The following is a 13,525-nucleotide window of genomic DNA, read 5'->3' as shown; positions in this document are numbered from 1 at the left end:
GGGATAGGAGGATGACACTTCTGGGCAGAGGGTCTAGCACATATCATTGCAGCTTGTGGGGAAAGCAACCTCGGCCCATCCAGCTAGCTGGTCAGTGCAAAGGGTCAGGGAGACAATGAGGGAGGGAGTGGTTGGACATGGCCTGGAGGGACTGGCCTCTGTTCAGAGGCCTCTGGGAAGGTGTGGAGGGGAGGACTGTCTTCATATGGGAAAATGACTGCAGTGGAGGGGCGTCTGGCTGGCTCAGTCTGTAGAACATGCGACTCTTAATCTTGCGGTCATGAGTTCAAGTCCCACGTTGGGCAGAAGAGCTTACTTATATAATTTAAAAAAAAAGATAAAAGAAAAGTGACTACAGTAGAGGGGGAGGACAGCAGGGACACGCAAGAGTGGGGTGACCAGTGAGGCAGCCACTGCTTCACCTGGGGGAGGGATGATGGAGGCTGGACCACGTGGTGGTGGGATGCAGTCAAATGCTCTACCACTGAGCTATACCCCCAATGGTGGTGGGATGGACAGGAGAAGCCGGCAGATCTGAGTTTTGGGTAGTGTCATGATAGAATGGAGACACCAGTTGATGGGACTCAGGGAAGAGGAAGAAAGAAGGGCCAAGTTGGCCTCCAGGCACCATTCACATTGCATGGTGGTGGCCCTGCTCCATGTTTCTGAAGGGTTGGGGTGTCCATCTCTGAGGTCAAGAGTGGTGTTTGGCAAGCAGGTTTAGGGGAGCAAAAGGGAAGAGTTAGCTTTGAGGCTTGTGGAGGTAGAAGAGCCTATGGGACATCCACGAGGACCTGCAGGCTCAGGGTTGAGGAGAGAGAGAGTCTTAATCCCAAGGGAGGGATGAGATGGCCCAGGGAGGCAGGGAGAAGGAAGCTAGGGCTGTGGGTCTGATTTGCCCACCAGATGGTTCTCTCTGATGGTGTGCCATGTCTATCTTCCCCAGCTCTGCACCCCAGGAGCCAGCACTGGGCCTGGCCCAGAGGAGCTGCTCAGGGAGTATTTGCTGAAGGAATGAGTGAGTGCATGTAAGTCAGTCAATGAGGCCCCCTGGCTCTTTCAGGCCCAACCACGAAGCCCTACGTTCACACTCCCCAACCCCATAAATTCAGACCTCACACACTCCTCTGCTCATCCAAGAGTTGAGCCCCTCCTTAAACTCTCCTGAGCTCCTGATCAAGCCCTTGGGAACAGTAGCTCTTCCCTCCCTAAAGCACAGGGCAGAGGCTGACCAAGTTTTAGGCCCAGCCCCAGCTCTAGGCCAACCATGCCGCTGAATATCCCCACCTCTGCCAGTAGCCAGCACCTTTCTGGAAAAATAACACACTAGTCCCAGCTTTGTCCCGGTGGGAGCCAGGTTGCTTACCTTGATTTCTACACCGTAGCCGGGGTAGACGGAAATGTAGTAGAAACAGTCCAGGCCGACATCTGTAGGTGAGCTGGGGGCCGTGGGGGAGTCCAGAGAGCCCTCCGGGCCTGAGAAATTCCAGCTACAAGGGCCTGGGAGGCAGGAGGAAACACAAGGCTAAGCCCCGCTCTGGGGATGTTGGTTCAACTAAGGCTGACCACTGTGTGTGTGTGTGTGTGTGTGCGTGTGTGCGTGTGTGGTGAAGCCCAGTTCTTGGGGCACCTATTTCCCTGTTGAAAAAAGGGGACCACCTTTGAGCACCTAATAGGTGCAATCTTATCTCAGTTGTCACAGTGGCTCAATGAGGTGGGTCTTATCACCATTTTACAGATGAGTCTCAGCGAGGTTCAGCAAAATTCCTAGGGTCTGTTGTCATTGCTTCAGATTCGGATTTCAACCCAGGCCATCTGGTTCCCATCCACTTGCCTCCTGCAGGCTGGCCCTTGGTGCCAAAGGGCAAGGCAGGCTGGCATAGTGACAGGGGCAGGGGACTACAGGGGCCCCGCCGTTCCCCCATACCCATTTCCAGATCTCCAAGCCAGCGGGGAGCTGACCTGGTGGCTGGACGGTGGTGATGGTGGTGGTGACAATGGTGGTGGTGGTCTCCTCATCGTCCCCTGAAGCCGTGGAGGTCGTGATGGCTCCCTCCATCCCAAGCCCCAGGGTCTGGGACTTGACCTCTGGAGCCCATGGTCGGCCCATATCTCCAGGACCCTCTTGGGTCGGGGTCCAGGCTCTGCTGGGGGGTGTAGTATTGGGCCTTTCCCCGGAACCCAGGCTGGGCACGGGAGGTAGGGGAGCCGTGATACGAAGTATGGGGGGCTCAGACTCCCGGCTCCAGGGTCGTTCTCTGGCCTGGGGGTGAGTGGGAGCTGCAGCCATGGCCGGAGTGGGGCTGGTGAAGACAGGGCGGCTGTCCTGGTTGGTCAGGCGGGGAAGGGGACTCGGGGTGAATGGTGTCGGTGGGTCAGGCTGGAAAGGCAGTGCTGGCCTCAGCCCCTCCTCGCCACCCTCCAGCCCTTCTTGTAAGAATTCCTCGAGCAGTGGGTGGTGGTTGAGCAGCTTCAACGTAGGGGCTGTTGTGACGAAGTGGACGCCTCGTTCTGGCTGCTCAGGTGTGGGGGCCACTGTCAGCTCCCCGTCTGTCTCCTCGATGCCTGGGGCCTGCCCATCCCCCGTGGTTGGGGTCTCTGAGGAGAGTCCTGAAATAATAACGCATGATCAGAGATTCTCCCCCTTCCCCACAGGGAGGGGCATCACAGCCCATCCAAATCGTAGGGGACCCTATGATTTGTTGAGATCCTACGATCTGTTGAGATCCTATGATCTCTTGAGAACCAGGAGCTCTAGAATCCAAGACCCGGGAATGAGATGATATCACCTATTTCCAGGATGTCTCATGAGATATCCTTTCTCCTCCAACACCAGAGGTAGACAGACGTTACTGATTTATCTTGCCATGAGTTCCCGCTCTTCTCAGATTTGGCCTCAGAATCCTTCTCAATACAACACTCTGGCAGCCATGCTTGCCACCTTAGACGGACACGAGAGAGAAATATTTGCCACACCTAATCGGGGTCTCATTTAATAGATGAAGAGACAGGTCAAAGAAAGGAAGTGGCTCCAACCAGTGAGTTGAAGACCTGAGGTAAGACCCTTACCAAGAAGGCCAGGCCCTACCACAGTGACTTTTATGCTGAGATTATGGGTCATTCAAGTTCATTTTCTATTCTCAGTGAAGCTGCTGGTCATTAGTCTCAGGAAATGTTTCATATATTTGGGGTTTTGTTTTATTTTCAATGTTTTTCCTTCATTTTATTTATTTATTTGAGAGAGAGTGGGAATACCGGTGGGGTGAGGGGAAGAAGGAGAATCAGACTCCCTGCCAAGCAGGAAGCCTGATGTGGGATTCAGACCGGGACTCCAGGATCATGACCTGAGCCGAAGGCAGACACTTAACTGATTAAGCCACCCAGGAGCCCTGGGGTTTTGTTTTAGATTCCCTCATGGGAATCCCTCATGACATCTTTGTTAGGGTCCCATTATGTCCTATTTCTCTCACTTCTCAGAAAGTCATTTATTTTTTTTTTAGTTTTAAATCCTTTTAGAACAGTGATGTGAATAGAGGGGGGAAGAGACAAGCTCTAGAGTAAAGCCTATGTGGCTTCAAATCCCAAATCCATTCCACTTCCGGGCTGGGCTGTGTGACCTCAAGCAAATAACCTAAACTCTCTGAAACTTAGTCTACTCATCTGTAAACCAGGGTTTCATTTTTAGGATTAACTGAGGATTAACTGATATTACTTCTTTTCCTCATTTGACACATCTTTCTGAATTCCCATTATCTTTCTTTCTCCGCCCTCCCCCCGTTATCTTTCCCGTGTTACTAGCCAAAGCAGGGATAGAATAGTTAGTCCTAATCCATGGCAGACACTGTTAACCAATTTTGGGTATTTCTTGCTGAGTCACATGGGACTTCAGAATCCTTCTCAACACAATTATCCAAGCAGCCACTACCAGTCAATTAGATAGGATTTGGAAGATGAAACTTAGTTGCTTTTGCTGGTTTGAGGTACAGATTGCTCTGCCATTAGTTATTTTGACTTTTACAACCCCGTATCTGGACAGATGATGCCTATTCTGCTTGTGGCCCACTAGGCTCTCCAGCTCCTCATCTGCCGGAAAAAGGTCAATGGATGCTGGCTCCAGATTCAGCTCCTGTAGAATTTTGCCTGCCTGAGAAGGCTGGGAGGGGATTCTGATCCTAACAGCTCTCAAAATGGCTGCATGAGCACTTGACGGGAGACACAGCCAGGGTGTTAACAGTTTGCAAGAAGAAGGTTGGTTCCTCTGAATGTCTGATGGTGGGGCTGTCATTTCACAGGCTCACACCCACCCCATGGATTGGCAGGCACGAGGAAGTGGCAGATGGCCTACATTCTGTTCAGGAGTCCATAGCAGCTCTGATGTGTCAGACAAAGGGGAGGAGGGAGGAGATGGGATGGGAGAGGTAGGTGGAGGTCAGAGGGCTGGCTCTCCATTGCTTTGGGTCAGAGGGGTCTTGATGCCCCAAAGCACCAAGAAAACAGGACAAATCCTCATCTCCTGAGATGCCCACCAAAGCAGCCCATCTGTGCCTTGGCATTCTGTGCCAGTCACCAACAACACAGCGCCCAGGCAGGCTCATACCCCCTGGAGCAGATGGTCTGCCAGTGGCCCCGCGTCTTTCATTTGAGTCATCAATAGAGGGTCTGAGCAGTGGCTATGACATGCCAGGACATGGTTCCTCTCTTTGCCCACCTCCCAGATGTCACACGGTCTTTGCCAGGTGAATGGAGACTGATCTTAGCCTAGTACAAGGAAGAGGAACCTTTCTCATCACATAGACTGAAGACCAAGTGTCTCTTTCCAGGATTACCCCCTAAGACATGTGGCCTGTGGCTCCCAGGGTAGGTACCTGTGGGATTCTTCCCTGGGGGTGGGAGGGCAAGGAGATCCTCTGTCTCAGGAAGGCAGCGCAGCGGGCAGAGCTCCTCCCGCTGGCTGCCAGGTGGGTGCTGGGCAATGGAGCAGAGCTAATGGGCACCTCCCATGTCACTGTCAATTGCACTGACTGTGTTATCTGGGGGAACTGAGCTCTTGGTTAAATGGGATCGAGATAGCATATCAAAGGAGCAAATTGATTCCGTAATCAGCTGCCACTTGGTCCTGGAGGGTGCTACCCACTGTCAGAGAGGGTAAGATAATCTCCAGGAGACAAGCCATTTCTGGGGACAGGGCATCTCCGGATATCTTGGGTGACTCTGATGGAAGCTGAGGCCCTGTGACCTGCCCTCCCTGCCACCAGGCTCCCCAGGTTCTCCGCTGGGGCTGAGTTCAAAGGTGCAGAGATTGACAGAGAGGGAGTGTGTGATGTTGGGCATAGTGAAAGGGGTGGCAGGGACCCACATGCTCAGTCAGACTGTTCTCAGATCTTGTATTATATCATTGACATTGCAACTCTGGAGATGGGAATTACAAAGAACCTGAAGCCCAGGTAGGTGGGGTAAGGACTCGCTGGGTCATACAGTGGTGGAGCTGGGGTTTGAACCTTTGCGGTCTTCCCAGGATACTAGCAGGTCTCACAGGAGGAAAGAGGAGCTGTCCAGCAGAGAACCCCCCTAGCCCCTGAGTGACTAAGGCTCAGAGAGAGAATAGACTTGTCCAAGGTCTCATGCAATCCAGAAGTAGAGCTGGGATCAGAATTTCTAGTATCTGGAACCTGAGTCGAGACTGACCTGGTCTGGACTCTCGGGAAGCCTCCTGGCTGGGACCCAGAGAGCACCCACCCAGTGCCCAAAGCACATCTGAGTCTGGACCCCAAACCAGAAACCCATAACACTGGTTTCTCTGGGCAGGGGCACTGTGTCCCACAACCCTTTGTTCAAATGTCAGCCCAGGAAAGCTGCCTCTCAGAGCTTTTGAGGCTACAGGGCCTCAAAAGGGCAGGCAGCGCCCCCCCCCCCATTGGGGCAACACTGAGGCAGGCCTGGGATGGAGAGAGGACAGCCCTGGATGAGGCCTCTGCTGTCCGAGAGAATGTGTTGACCCTGAGCGTGTCAGCATCCTCATCTTTAAATGAGGATATTACTGCCGCTGTCAAGCAAAGGGCAGCTGCGTCTAAGGCCGTGGACGGGTTCCCCCAAGGTTCCCCCACCTGTCTGCTCTGCCTGGTGCAGGAAGGCCCAAAAGCACTCCCAGGGCTGCTCCTCTCTCCTCTTCTCCAGGAGGGATGCAGGGCCTGGGGCTTCTCCCTTTAAGAGGGGTGGGTCCGGGGAAACACCCCTTTCCTCCCCGCCACAGCCATCCCCACCCCGGAGGAGCCCCGGAACTCCCCGGCAGCCCCCCGCCCCGGCATGGCCCTGCCGCCGCCTGGGCCCTCCCCCCGCATTAGCTCTTAAGCTATGCAAATAGACATCGGAGGGAGCCCTGTTTAAAGTATTTAGACGAAATGAAAAAAGGCTTTCATCGGCACTAATGAGCCATTCAGGATGCCTCCCCGGTGGATTCTCTCCCGCTCCCGCCTCCCAGCCCGTGCCACCCCACCCCCCAACCATGGCCCCCTCTTGGGATTGGAGGCCCCTCCCCTTCCCCAGGCCCAGACTGGGCCTCCCGGGGAAGGCCACCTGCCCTGGCCGTTCGTTCCTCCCCAGGGCCCAGCTCGGTAAGGGGAGAGATGGGAGTCGGGTGATCCACACCGACAGCCTCCGATTGGATGTGGGGGGCGGTGTGAGGGGTTGTCTAGCCTCTGCTTAGGGGAAGCTGGAAAGGCTGGGGACTTTTCTTTACAGCATCCAACTAGGTAGGCATTATTGTCCTTGTCTTATAGATGGGGAAACTGAGGCTCGATGAGGCTGCCGAGGGTTTACAGTGCTGGTGGGCTGTGGAATTGGTCTGTGGAGGGAGTGATGGAAGGATTGGGGTCACAGTGGAGTGGCCCTCCCTGGAGCACCTGCTGCATGCTTGGAACAGACTCCAGATGCCCCCTCAGGACCAGCTGGGCTGCCCCAATTGGTGCTATTGTTTCTGCAAATCTTTCTGCACCAGCCAGCCGGAAAACCTCAGGTTCCAATCCCAAATCCATATGCCTCACTGGCTATGTGACCTGGGCAGGGGGCCACCCGCTTGGGCCTCAGTTTCTCCCTCTGTGGAGTGGCGACGTCTGGGTTTGGTGAGGGCCATCTAAAGACAAGCCTCTGCTCCCATCTGCCAGCCCCACCCCGTTCTTTGCAAGGGCAGAAGGGGCCCCTGTCACTCCAGTAGTTCCTGCAGAGGGCCACAGTTGCTGGCCTCCTAAGGAGGAAGCCAAAGAGGGCACAGGGAGGGGAGCCCAGAGTTTTGAGCTGAGGTCAGCCTTGATCCCTTCTTTGTGGTAGCAGTGGCTCCCAGCTGGGGTTGTGGGGAAGGAGGGAGCTTGACAGCAGGTGGGTATACAGGGGTGCCTGGGGATACAGTGGGCAGGGAGCCCACCCCTCTGGGTTCTGGAGGTTAAGCTGGCCCAGCATAAGAATGAGAATTTAATGGGATACATTTATTATCCCATAAAAGTTAATGAGTTTATTCTGGAGGTTCCCTGGCCCCTTTCAAGTTTTAATAGGGGATTAGTGAGGGCCTGGCCCCTGCAGACCCTCATTATCCCAGAGCCCATGGGAGGGAAGAGAGGTCCTGAGAGTGAGAGAGCTTGGGCCCCCAGAGCCCCAGCCTGGTCTTCATAATGACAGTACTACTGGGCCCAGGCCTGCCGCCTGAAATAAGAGACCCCAGCTAGAAGCTAGCAGGGCCACATAGGGCCCCTGAGGCCTGAGGTCCAGTTCTGGAGGCTTCTGATCTAATTCTATGTGCTCCTGTGATATTTACAGCCACTATCCCCACATCTGAGGTCGGTTTGCTGCTGTCTGATTACTTGTATTAACAGGAAAGGCGATATAAGCCCTGTGTGACAAATGGGGAAACTGAGGCCCAGAGCTGGAGTGTGGTTCTCCAAGGTCACCCAGAAGACATGGCAGAGCCTGAATGGACACATTCAGCCTCATCTGGAGCCGGGCAGCTGCCAGGACTCAGTGTTCACCCAGTACCTTCACGTGCCACACTCCTCCTCCCCTTCCTCTAAGGAGGTTTGTATCATTATCCCCAGAGATAAAGACTCCCAAGTCCAGAGTGGTTAAGTAACACATCCAAGGTCTCACGTCTAATGAGTGGCAAGCCTGGGAATGGAACCCCGAGCTGGACAGCTCCATAGCTCATTTCTGTCCAATCTCTCCCTGGGGCCTCCGGACTGTCTTTCCAGCAGCCTGGCCCCACTATCTTAGGGCACTTGTCATGGGAGCCCCACAGCTTGGGGTGATGGGGAAGGAAGTCCCCATGGTTTCCCATGGGGACAGTGGTTAGAGCAGACACAGAGATACACTCAAAGGGACCTTCTCAGCTAGAACAGGTGCCTTCTTCCTTCTGCCCCATTTGCTCACTCTTCCGTTGTCTCTTCAAACCCTCCCCATCCTACTAGGCCCAGCTCCTATCCCCCTTCTGGGGAGCCGTTGGTGCTGGCCAAATGAGTCACAATAGCTCCCACCTCTGACCTCCTGGGGGGGACTCCCTGGCGGGGGATGCTCTGCACACGTACTGATTGGGTCTGTGAGCAAGGGTCCAGCACAAGGCCTCTCTCTTCCCACATCTCTGCCCACAAATGCTGACCCCTGGTGCTTGGCACAGTGAAGGGTAGGCTCAAGGATTCTGCCTGTCTGAATACTTGGAAGGCTCCCTTCTCCCCAAAGTGCCTGGCCCTTGTCCAGCAGGGGTGGGCAGGGGAGGGCAGAGGCGGGCAGGGGCGGGTCCTACAGGGAAAAGATGGGCAGCCATCCCTTGGCAGTTCCCCAGCACAGCCCCAACTGGCAATTGAGGAAGAGTGTCTGCTGACACAAGCTAGTGGGCCGCCCAGTCCCAGACCATCCTCTTCTTCTCTGCCACCGTCCACCTTCTCATCACACCCTTCTACTACCCTCTCTTGGTCAACCCCTGGCAGTCCAGTAAAATCTGGAGTGCAGATATGAATGGAGGCACCCCTTCTTGGCCAGGCCCCAGGCAGGGAAGACACTGATTCCCAGAATCTGAGCCCACGTAGCCTTTGTGAACATCTCATCCCTCCCTCATTAACACAAAAGGAACCTGAGTCCAGAGGGCTTTCCCAGGTGATGCAGCAAACTTGGAGCAGGGCTGGGGGTCAGGATGTTGGGGCTCAGGGAGCATCTTGCCCAACTGCTCTGAAGAATAAACTCTCTAAAACTTCTGGGGCTGTGTACCATCTGTGGGCATACCTCTGGGGACAGAGAGCTCACTACTTCCTAAGCTGTCAGGGGTAGATTTGTCTCCCAGCATCGTGGGTTGGGGTGGTGGATAACCCTGGGCTTTGGCATCTCAAGGTTTGGGTCTTCTTGCTAGATGGAGAGAGCAGGTATGGGGGTAAGTAGAGACCACCAGCCAGGAGTCAGCCCACCTGGTCCTGGTCCAGCCCCTAACAGGCTGGGGTCCCCTACACAAATCGCTTCCCAAACCCGAGTCTCCATCTCCCCACTGGTAAAATGGGAGAAGTATCCGAGGACCCTGGCAGATCTCACCTCCTAAGATCCACTGAGCCAAAGAGAACTTTATGAATAAAAATATGGAATGTTGGGGTGCCTGGGTGGCTCAGTGGGTTAAAGCCTCTACCTTCAGCTCAGGTCATGATCCCAGGGTCCTGAGATCGAGCCCCGCATCAGGCTCTCTGCTCAGCAGGGAGCCTGCTTCCCCCTCTCTCTCTGCCTGCCTCTCTGCCTACTTGTGATCTCTCTCTCTGTCAAATAAATAAATAAAATCTTTTAAAAAATATGGAATGTTACTGTTGATTGAAAATCTGTCACACGCCCAGCACCATTCGAAGGGCTTTACCAGAATTAACTTGTTCAATTCCCACAATAACTCTGTGAGTTGTGAACTTTCATTATTCCATTTTACAGATGGAGAAACTGGGACCCAGGGAGCACAGTTCCCAAGATGACTAATTTGAATATATCAGATTCAAACCCAGGGGTGATCCAGCCCTGGGGCAGTGCTATCTAACAGAACTTTTTGTGATGAGGAGGAACATTTTATATCTGCATGTCCAGTATGGTAGCCAGTAGCCACACATGGTGATTTGGGCCCTTGAAATGTGGTTTGGGAGACCGAGAGACTGAATTTTAAATTGTATTTCACGTAACCGAACTTACATTGAAATAGCCACATGTGGTTATTGCTATCATAACAGAAAGTAGCTCAAACCTAACCTTACCTCCCATAGTTTTCACGACCTCTCAAAAGGGAAGAGTCTAGAGCTGGGGTCCTGGAGAAGAGTTAAGATGGCATGGCAGTCTCTGCTCTCCTCCTTTAAGCTTAGAAAAGTGGGGACTGGGGTTGGCAGGGAGAAATGACAAGGAGCCCTGGAGCTTCTTTAGATTTTCCAAAAGGTCTTATGAGAGCTGGGCCTATCACCACTCACCCTTTGGGGAGGATGAGTGCTACCCACCAATGCTGTTGGCTTCCCAACCTTGGCTGAGCACTGGTGTTCTGAGGGGTGGGGTGTTTGATGGGCAATTTTGGAAATACAGATAGAACCAGTTTAGGAGGGCTTTGTGGTTGGCCAAAAGCCAGGAAGCCTTGGTCTCTTGGGATACAGCCCAGGATGGGACCAGGGTGTGTGAATGTCCAGTGACAATGTCCTCTGTGCTTTGTTGGCTTGCCACAACTCCCTGCCCAGTCATGAGCACAGGGGACAGGGCACCTGGCCTGCCCCTCCCCAGGGCTCCCAGGGCAGCCCCAGAGCAGCTGGCTGACCTTGAGGCCATGGCCTCACAGTTACTGAGCACCCTCTATGGGCAGGGGAGGACCTTTGAGAGAGCTGTCTCCCCCCCAACCCCGGAGCAACAGCCTTTCATGCTTGGAATCAATATTTTCCACTTTACATATGAAAGAACCAAGGCTGAGAAGCAACGTAAATCATCCCAGTTCATAGTGGAAGAAACTGGCGAATGAGGGGTTTGAACTGGGTCTGCCTGTTCCCCAGTCTGGGCTTGAAATTTCTACCACACTGGGTTGCTGCTTGTGTATGAGTGTGCGGATCTAGGGGTATATGTGAGTGTGTGTATGCGGGTCCAAACACATGCATGGGCTGTAAGTCATTACTATTTGTGCTTGCCCATGGATGGCACACCCTGGAACCTGGCTGGCTTCCTATAGTCCTCAAGCTCCAAAAGGCACTAGCTCCCAGAAAGGATGCACTTTTCCCCAAGATGGCCACTGTGCTCCCTCCTTTTCACTCTGCCCCCTTCTTGGACCCTAACCTGACTCTTTCCAGGACCATGTGGCCTGGACAACTCAAGGGTCTGGGTACGTGGGCTGGGTAGGGGGCAGTGGTGTGGGGGTATGGGGAGACAGGACTCTGGACTGCGGTGGGGGGTAGCTCTCTTCCCTTTTCCCCACTGCACCTTTTCTCCCTTAAGGCTATGACCAGGGGCCCAGGGTAGAGGGAGCTCCCAGCTAACTGCCATGTTCTCTGCTTTCCAATTTAAAATCTAATATGGTCTCGCCACTGCAGAGCTGGGGGCTGGAGAGGTGATTAATGAGGCCTCTGGAACAGTGTCACCTGCTGCATGCTCCACCTTCCCCTGTGGCCCTGCACTCCCCTTTCCTGCCTGCCTGCTGGTCCTGGGGACCCAGGGGTCCTAGCCCTGCCCCTCCTCAGCTCCTTGGGGCTGGGAAAGTGGCACTGAACTTGGGGAAAGGATGGGGGTGGCCCTGGAGGGAAAGGATGGGGGTGGCCCCAGAGTAGAGGTAATAGAATTGACCTCCACCCCTGGGGGAGACCGGAGGAGTGGGGGGAGCTGCTGGAGTCCCGGTGGCCTCACCTCCCTCACCAGCCTGTTAACTCATTAATCTGCCATACTCCCCCCTGATTATGCCACGTAGTGAGGCCAGGGCAAGGGAGGGACTTGGCTCTGAGCTGGGTACTCAGGTCAGCCCTCTCCCAGCTCTAATGTTCCAGTCACCAGCCTGTTAGCAGCAGGGAGGTATTTCTCTGAATGAAAAACCTTGGGAATGTTAGCTGGGCCGAGGAAGGCTGTGAAGGCAGGAACTGCATTCTCCCTGGAGCCTGTGCCAGGGCCAGTTTGGCCCAGCCCACTGGTGAAGTTGGGAAACAGGAGTTGATCTAGGGAGGAACAGCTATCCCTTCCTTCTTCTGTCCGCTTCCCTCTATGTACCTACCATGGACAGTTCCTCCCAGCCACCCAGCCCTGCAAGACCCGGCCACAGGATGTCAGGGCCTCAGAGCGGGTACCTTCCTGAGTTCCAGACCAGCATCTCTGGGCTGCTGCCCTTTTCCCTGAAGTTCAACAGCCAACCCCATTGAGGTTGCTCTCAGGGCCTGTGTTTGCCATGGAGTGAATGAACAGCACGGTAGCCCGAAGATTCTGAGGCTTGTTTTGTGCACAAAGGCCAAAGTTATGTCCCGGATCTTGTGATTTTGGCCCTGTGGCTGCTTTTGTGAGCCGCCTCTGAGAGGAGATGGTCTGGGAGAGTTGGCTAGGGATGGAAGGGAGCTGAACCCAGACCCGTGGGCTGTCCTGGTCCTTAATGCTGCTCTATGCTTCTGGCCACTCTCTGCCCAGGAAGTCACTAGAGTGTCTGTTCTTAGCTGTGAAGCTGAGAGCCTGGTGAGGTCTTGTCAGAACTCTGACTCCAGCATGAAGGTGGCTCTCTCCACTGACAAGGTGTGTGACCTTGAGCTTGTCTTGCCTTCTCTGGATCTGTCCATTTTTGTTTTTGTTTTTGTTTTTTTCTTTTTTAAAAAAGATTTTATTTATTTATTTATTTGACAGAGAGAAAGAGAGAGAGATGGAGAGAGAGGGAACACAAGCAGGGGGAGTGAGAGAGGGAAAAGCAGACTCCCCGCTGAGCAGGGAGCCCGATGTGGTACTCGATCCCAGGACCCTGGGATCATGACCTGAGCAGAAGCCAGACACTTAATGACTTAGTCACCCAGGCGCTCCCCGTCTCTTTTTTTATAGAGTACTTGGACTCTGGTGTTTTAGAGTCTTTGGATAGGTTGGGTGGAGACTCAGCCCCGCCTTTGATGGGGCTGTATAGAAGGCTCTTGGATGGAGAATGGATGGGTGGATGAAGGATTGTCAGGCTAAGTTCCTAATGGGAGTTCCCACGCTCAGGAGCTAATGGAACCTCTTGGGCAGGAGTATATGTGCGGGGGTTGGGAGAGGGCTGACAGCATGGGACACTGTGCTCTTTTGACTTACCACTTGCCTTCTGTATGGCAGTGGAGCTCAGGATCCTCACCTCTCTATGTTGGTCAGTATTTGTTGAGAACTTGGAAGGCTAGACTGTGTGTATGTGCAAACACGTGTGCAAGTATGTATGTGTTTGTGTTATGTATGAATATATACATATATGTGCATTGAGGGAAGACAAGCTGGGAGGTGGGGGATGGAGGTGTGAGAAAAGAACCCGGGGAAGGATTGAATATTTTTGAGCACCTATGGTGTGCCAGGATCTGCT

General features: G+C 53.8%; 1 protein-coding gene across 4 annotated transcripts in view; it reads right to left on the bottom strand.

Moving 5' to 3' along the window:
• The window catches only part of SEZ6 (seizure related 6 homolog), a 44,763-nt gene that overhangs the window by 20,890 nt on the left and 10,348 nt on the right, over positions 1 to 13,525 (bottom strand). For all 4 annotated transcript variants that reach the window (XM_032845351.1, XM_032845352.1, XM_032845353.1 and 1 more), the window contains exons 2-3: positions 1,963 to 2,610; positions 1,367 to 1,500 (exon numbers count right to left, since the gene is read on the bottom strand). In XM_032845351.1, coding sequence (XP_032701242.1) covers positions 1,367 to 1,500; positions 1,963 to 2,610 — 782 coding nt within the window. The remainder of the gene's footprint in view (positions 1 to 1,366; positions 1,501 to 1,962; positions 2,611 to 13,525) is intronic.

The sequence above is a fragment of the Lontra canadensis genome, unplaced genomic scaffold (genome assembly GCF_010015895.1).
Source record: "Lontra canadensis isolate GAN:19392208 unplaced genomic scaffold, GSC_riverotter_1.0 scaffold163, whole genome shotgun sequence".
Lineage (NCBI taxonomy): Eukaryota > Metazoa > Chordata > Mammalia > Carnivora > Mustelidae > Lontra > Lontra canadensis.
The sequence above is the reverse complement of the archived record's forward strand: the minus strand, read 5'-3'. Positions and strand labels throughout refer to the sequence as shown.